Source organism: Elephas maximus, chromosome 2 (genome assembly GCF_024166365.1).
Source record: "Elephas maximus indicus isolate mEleMax1 chromosome 2, mEleMax1 primary haplotype, whole genome shotgun sequence".
NCBI classification, from domain to species: domain Eukaryota; kingdom Metazoa; phylum Chordata; class Mammalia; order Proboscidea; family Elephantidae; genus Elephas; species Elephas maximus.
This window is the reverse complement of record NC_064820.1, coordinates 209,384,370-209,392,228: the sequence shown is the minus strand read 5'-3', so window position 1 is coordinate 209,392,228 and position 7,859 is coordinate 209,384,370. Positions and strand designations below refer to the sequence as shown.

The 7,859-nt window shown below is 37.6% G+C and overlaps 1 protein-coding gene across 1 annotated transcript; it reads right to left on the bottom strand.

Moving 5' to 3' along the window:
• On the bottom strand, positions 1-939 carry LOC126070450 (olfactory receptor 2L8-like). The gene has a single exon (XM_049874650.1). It carries the CDS (start codon positions 937-939, stop codon positions 1-3), a length of 939 nt encoding a protein of 312 aa, XP_049730607.1.
• Positions 940-7,859: the final 6,920 nt, after the last annotated feature.

The following is a 7,859-nucleotide window of genomic DNA, read 5'->3' as shown; positions in this document are numbered from 1 at the left end:
CTACATTTTCACAGAACAAAATCTCTGAATGACTCTTCTCAGGGCCCTCGTCACCATCTTGTTCCTCAGGCTGTAGATGATTGGGTTGAGCATGGGAGTAAGCACGGTATAGAAAATGGCCAGAACCTTGTCTTCTGTTGGAGATCGGAAGGATCTTGGGCGTAGATAAGTGTAAGCAAAGGGTGCATAGTAGAAGGTCACCACAGTGAGGTGGGTACTGCAGGTTGAATAGGCCTTCTTCCTCCCTTCTGATGAGGGCATGTAGTAGACAGCAATGAGGATCTGGCCATAGGAATAAGTAATTCCAATGAAAGGAAACACGACAAACAACGTGGTGCTTACAAACACTGTGTACTCATAGACCCAAGTGTCCATGCAAGCCAGAGTCAACATGGCTGGGACATCACAGAAAAAATGATTGATCGCCCTGGATTGGCAATAGGGGATATGGAGTGCATATGCAGTGTGGGCACAGGAGTTGATAGACCCCATTATCCAAGATCCTGTTATCATCAGCACACACACTTTTCTGCTCATACGAATGGGATAGTGGAGAGGAAAGCAAATGGCTACATAACGATCATAGGCCATAGATGTCAAGAGAAGTGCTTCTGCAACTGCCAAAGTCAAGAAGAAGAAACTCTGAACTCCACATCCAACAATGGATATTGACTTGATTCCAAACAGGAAGTTGGAAGCCATCTTGGGGACAATGGTGGAGATGTAATTAAGGTCCATGAGGGAGAGCTGACTAAGTAGGAAATACATGGGTGTGTGGAGATGGGCATCCAAGAAAATTAGAAGGATCATGGACAGGTTGCCAATTAAAGCCATTAAGAAAATCAGAATAATGAGAACGAAGAGGGACAGGCCAATTCTTGATGGTGGGAACAGCCCTAGTAAAATGAAATCAGTTGATGTTTCATTATAATTCTCCATTGACTATTCATTGACTTTCCCTAAAGTAAGAGACAAGAGTATAGAATGCAAATAAAGGATAGTCAACTGTTTATTTTTTTAAATAATATCTGTGATTGATCTAACTATAATTTTTTCAGGAAATTATATAGTTGCTTAATGAAATGGCGAATTTTATCTTATTTTTTTTTAACAAGAAACACCATTATTTCATTACACGAAGATACAATGTAAGGCATCATGCATATACATCCAAAACCTATTCTAAAGTATCTATGAAAAAATAAAAGAAAAATATGCCATACCTATTTCAATAGGATAATGCTAAAAAAATGATGACAGTTCTTAATAAATTCACATATCAGGAAGAACATATATTATAGTTAAACATAAGCAGAGTGCATAAAAAATTTGAAAAAAAAGTAGAAATAAATAAGTGACTGAATTGCTATATGAACAAATTTAGTGACATAAACATGATTTATTTGCCTTTTTGAGGTTGTAGCCTTTGCTTATCCCCTAAGACACCCATCAGTAACTGCAACACGTAATTTTTTTTTTTAATTGAGAAGATCGACTTATTTCTTGGAGTCTTTCTGCCCAACATGACTTCCTAAATGGTAGTTATCAGCATTTGGCTTTGGCTTAGAAATACACAAGTGGCTATTTTTTAATACCATCAAATACAAAGTTATAATCTTGATGTTTAAATTCCCCTATTAATTGTTCTTTTCAGTCTCCTAACTCAATGGCTAACTTGTCAGTATAGAAGAGACTCTTCACTGGACCTTCAATTATCTACCACTCTGTTTACTAATGAACAAACAAATCTGTCTTAGAAGAAGTACAACCAGGAAGCTCCTTAGAAGCAAAGATGGTGAGGCTATGTCTCACATACTTTGGACATGTTATCAGGAGGGATCAGTCCCTGGGAAAGGGCATCATGCTTGGTAAAGTAGTGGATCAGCAAAAAAGAAGAAGACCCTCAATTAGATGGATTGACACAGTGGCTGTGACAATGGGCTCAAGCATGGCAATGATTGTGAGGATGGTGCAGGATCAGGCAGTGTTTCATTCGGTTGTACATAGGGTAGCTATGGGTTGGAACAGACTCGATGGCAAACTAACAACAACTGCTTACTAAAAACCAAACCAAACTTGTTGCCATCAAGTCAATTTGGACTCATAACAACCCTACAGAACAGAGTAGAACTACCCAATAGGGTTTCCAAGGAGTGGCTGGTGGATTTAAACCACGGACTTTTTAGTAGGACATCCCCAAATATCAGAGTAAAACTTTTAAGTATTGTAAGGCCCCTTTCCTCCTTCTCCCTCTCTCTCTCTTTGGCTGTATGTATATAAAAAAACAAAACTTACATTGAAAGCTTGTGCCAGTCAGAATAAAAGTGATAGTGTGATCCAAAAAAATTAACTCTTCTCTTTCTTAAAATTCAATTAAAATCATGACAATGGAATGAAATGTTGTTACGTGTTATCTCAAGAGAAGAAAAAGAAAAAAAGAAAAAAGCTTGAAAAAGAAGAAATGCCAGAAAAAGAATTCAGCACATTTTTGATGTTAGAATTTCAGTGGAAAGGTGATTATTCTATTCATTTTTCAAAAAGGGATTTGAAGAAGGTCATAGAAATATTAGATTGCACATTGGACCTGGTACTTGACCCCAATGAGGCAACTATTTAATTATACAATTTATACTGTTTTTGTGTTCTTAATGTTATATGATATAACTTCACTAAAGTCAAAGATTTTCCTAACAAGGATTCAATCATATCCCCAAAATGTTTGTTTTATGTTGAAAGAGAAGAAAAAATTTTAAATGTATAAACAAACTCCCATTAGCTTATTTGTGTCTCTTTCCTTCTGCATGTAGCCAATGACATAACAATAACTAAACTACAAACACATTTTACCTATATTATTCTCAATCTCCCTAAAATCTTGCAAAATACCTCTTTAAAGTGTTAAAAAGCAAAGATGTCACTTCGAAGACTAGGGTGTGATTGACCCAAGCTACAGTATTTTCAATCACCTCATATGCAGGAAACCCTGGTGGCATCGTAGTTAAGAGCTACAGCTGCTAACCAAAAGGTTGGCAGTCTGAATCCACCAGGTGCTCCTTGGAAACCCTATGGGGCAGTTCTACTCTGCCCTATAGGGTCTCTATGAGTCAGAATCGACTCGATGGGAATGGGTTTGGGTTTTTGGTTTCTAGTCATATGCATGCAAAAGTGGACAATGAGTAAGGAATACTGAAAAATGGTAAAGTTGAAATTATGTTTATGAAAAATATTGAATATATCATGGACTGCCAGAAGAACAAACAGGTCTGCCTTTGAAAAAGTACAGCCAGAATGTTCCTTAGAAGAGAAGATGGTGGTAAGACTTTGTCTCAAGTACTTTGGATGTGCTATAAGAAGGGACGAGTCCCTGGAAAAGGACATCATGCTTGGTAAAGTAGAGGATCAGCAAAAAAGAGGAAGACCCTCAATGAGGATGGATTGACACAATGGCTACAATAATGGGCTCAAACATAGAAAAGGTTGTGAACATGGCACAGGACCAGGCAGTGTTTCGTTTTGTTGTACAGAGGGTTGCTGTGAGGTGGAACATACTCAAGGGCATCTAACAACAAAAACAAAAACTTTGAGAATTTTGCATCAGTATTAATTTCACTGTATAAAGGAGAAAATCCATAACAGCAATGTATCTGTCCAAATTTACATAGTGGGTGGGAGAAAAAGCATTAACCTTGCCCCTGGTCCATTTCTGTACGTGGAAGGTGAAGATACCGACATAAACTTTCATTGACCATCTTTACCCAGCACCCAGGGCATGTGTAAGAAACTCTGCCACACCAAGAACTGGCTTCTGAGAACATCCACTTTTGGTAGATACAAAACTGACATTTGTAGAATTTATGTGGTGATCCCTATATCGTGAGCTAAAAAAAAAAAAAAAAAAAATCAAAAGCCTTATTTCTTGCATTATGAGAGGCAATGAATCAGGAGAAAGAGTGGTTCACTTTTTAGCCATCCAAAACTTCCTTTAAAATAGCTATTTAAATATGAATTCTTTATTGATGGTGGTAGTACATGGTGGAAAATGTATTTAAAAAGTTATTTTATGCCCAAATTGTTTTAGTGTTTAAAGCTTACACATTTCAACATCTTCTCTTTAGAGACATGTTTCTTCATGTCTCCAAGATTTAATGATTTTTCCGTTTTCCTGCAACAACCCAACCCAATATTTCCAATATTTCCCAATCCAACCTCTAATGAATGGGGGAAGAGAGCTTCACACCACCACGCACATATCTAAATGCAGTCCAAATCACGTGCTGCTTGCAATCACAACCTGTCCCTGCCTAGAAAGATGTGCTTACAAAAGAACACCCATATTATTTCTGTAAGTCAGGTTGTAGGCACCTGTACTCTGTCATACAAAAAAAAAAAAAAAACCTCCACTTGCTGCTCCAGTTTGGAAGTGACTGCCATGTTACCACTTCTGTAACTACTTTCCTTGCATAGGCACATGTTCCCTATCCTCCTCTTTAGCCATTTGAAATTGAAATACTGAGATAACTTGATTCATTTTCAGAATTCATGAATTTGGTTTTGATACAGATATTTAAAGCACACTTCCATTATTCCACAGAGGGAAAAACAAAAAAAAAATCAAAGATTTGAAGTCATTTATTCGATACCACACATTGGTCTGTTGGCAGAGCTGGAGTGAATTCATGTTTTCTGATTCTCAATGCAAAATTGTGTTCTCCAGCCAAAACTGTTCCAAAACTCTGTTTCCATTCTTTTCTTCAGTGACCTTTCAGACTAGCAATAATCCTTATGAGGAAACATGAAATTAAGGCAGAAATAAATTTTGTATGGCAATCCTTTAGATGTTTTAGCATTTCTAACCAAACAAGGCTCAGATGTAGGTACTGAACATCCTCCCTCTCTTGCTATGCCCTCCTTATGCATCCATGCATGTAATCCTGTAGGGGATCTATTATTTCACCAAAGATTTCTTCAACCAATTCCAAGGTAGGAGAGACCAAAGAAAGCCGTATATTGCATTTTAGTTGAGTGATTTAAACATTTAATTATTTTATTTTATATTTAAAAGAAGCTGCTTTTTAGCTTACTAGGATACAAAGTGAGAATTTGCATTTTTAAATGAATTAATCAGTTTCCGTAAAATTCCACAAATTAGAATCATAATATATATATACATATATATATACCCACATACACACACACCTATATGTACATACATGCACATATGCGTAACACACATGGCTCTCATGGGTTTGTTCTACTTTTCTTCAGTTTCAACTTGAATTTGAGTAATTGATGGTCTGATCTGCAGTTGGCCCCTGGCCTTGTTCTGGCTGATCATCTCTTCCATCATCTCTCTCCACAACTATAGTCAATTTGATTCCTGTGTATTCCATCTGGTGGTTCATCTGTACAGTCACCATTTGTGTTGGTGAAAAAAGGTATTTCCAGTGAAGTCATCGGTCTTGCAAAATTCAATCATGTGATTTTGGATGTTATTTCTATCACCAAGGCCATATTTTCTAACTAGCAATCCTTCTTTGTTTCCAAGTTTTGCATTCCAATCGCCAGTAATTCTCAGTGCATCTTGATTGCACGTTCAATCAATTTCAGGCTGCAGAAATTAGTAAAAGTCTTCAATTTCTTCATCTTTGGTTGATGTGTAAATTTGAATATTAACTGGTCTCTCTTGTAGGAGTATGGATGGTACCTTATCACCGACTGCACTGTGCTTCAGGCTAGATCTTGAAATGTTCTTTTTGACAATGAACGCAGCACCATTCCCCTTCAAGCTGTCATTCCCGGCATAGTAGACCATATGGCTGTTCGATTCAAAATGACCAGTACCAGGCCATTTCAGCCCACTAACACCTAGGATATCGATCATATGCAACTTCAAGTTGAAACTGAAGAAAATTAGAACAAGCCCATGAAAGCCAAAGTATGACCTTGAGTATATCTCACCTGAATTTAGAGTCTATCTCAAGAATGGATTTGACTTGCTGAACACTAATGACCGAAGACCAGATGGGTTCTGGAATGACATCAACGATGTCATACATGAAGAAATCACGAGGTATTAAAAAAGACAGGAGAGAAAGAAAAGACTAAAATGGGTGTCAGAAGTGACTCTGAAATTTGCTCTTGAATGTTGAATAGCTAAAGCAAAAGAAAAAAATGACAAGGTAAAAGAGTTGAACAGAAGATTTCAAAGGGCAGCTCGAGAAGGCAAAGTATTATGATGGCATGTGCAAAGACCTGGAGATAGAAAACATAAAAAGGAAGAACACACTCAGCATTTCTCAAGCTGAAAGAACTGAAGAAAAAATTCAAACTTCAAGTTCCAATACTGAAGGATTCTATGGGAAAAATATTAAATGACACAGGAACTGTCAAAAGAAGATGGAAGGAATACACAGAGTCACTATACCAAAAAGAATTGGTTGATATTCAATCATTTCAGGAGGTAACACCTGATCAGAAACTGATGGTACTAAAGGAGGAAGTCCAAGCTGCACTGAAGACATTGATGAAAAATAAAGCTCCAGGAATTAACAGAATACCAATTAAGATGTTTCAACAAATGAATGTAATGCTAGATGTGCTCACACGTCTATGCCAAGATATTTGGAAGACAGCTACCTGGCCAGCAGACTGGAAGTGATCCATATTTATGCCTATTCCCAAGAAAGGTGATCCAACCAAATGCACAAATTATAGAACAATATCATTAATATCACATGCAAACAAAATTTTGCTGAAGATCATTCAAAGTGGCTGCTGGAGTATATCAATAGGGAACTGCCAGAAATTCAAGCTGGGTTTAGAAGAAGATGTGGAACCACGGATACATTCCTGATGTCAGGTAGATTCTGGCTGAAAGCGGATAATACCAGATAGATGTTTACCTGCATTTTATTGACTATGCAAAGGCATTTGGCTGTGTGGATCAGAGCAAATTATGGATAACATTGTGGAGAATGGGAATTTTGGAACACTTAATTGTGGTCATGAGGAATCTGTACACGGGTCAAGAAGCAGTTGTTTGAACAAAGCAAGGGGATACTGTATGGTTTAAAGTCAGGAAAGGTGTGTGTCAGGGTTGTATCTTTTCACCATACCTATTTTATCTGTATGCTGAGGAAATAATCTGAGAAGCTAGACTATATGAAGAAGAACAGGGCATCAAGATTAGAGGAAGACTCATTAACACCCTACGTTATGCAGATGACACAACCTTGCTTGCTGAAAATGAAGAACGCTTGAAGCACTTATTGATTAAGGTTAAAGACCACAGCCTTCAGTATGGATTCCACCTCAACATAAAGAAAACAAAGATACTCACAACTGGACCAATAGGATAAGCAAAAAACAAACAAACCCAGTGCCGTTGAGTCAATTCCAACTCATAGCAAACCTATGGGACAGAGTAGAACTGCCCCATAGAGTTTCCAAGGAGCACCAGGTGGATTCGAACTACCGACTCTTTGGTTAGCAGCCGTAGCACTTAACCATTACGCCACCAGGGTTCCTGACTAATAGGCTACATCATGATAAATGGAGAAAAGATTGAGGTTGTCAAGGATTTCATTTTGTTTGGATCCACAATCAACACCCATGGAAGCAGCAGTCAAAATATAAAAATATGCATTGTATTGGACAAATCAGCTGCAAGAGATCTCTTTAAAGTGTTGAAAACCAAAGATGACACCTTTAGGACTAAGGTGCACCTGACCCAAGGGAATGTGTTTTCAATCACCTCATATGCATGTTGAAGCTGGACAGTGAATAAGGAAGATTGAAGAATTGAGGCTTTGAATTGTGGTGTTGGTGAAAAATATTGATATACCATGGACTGCCAAAAG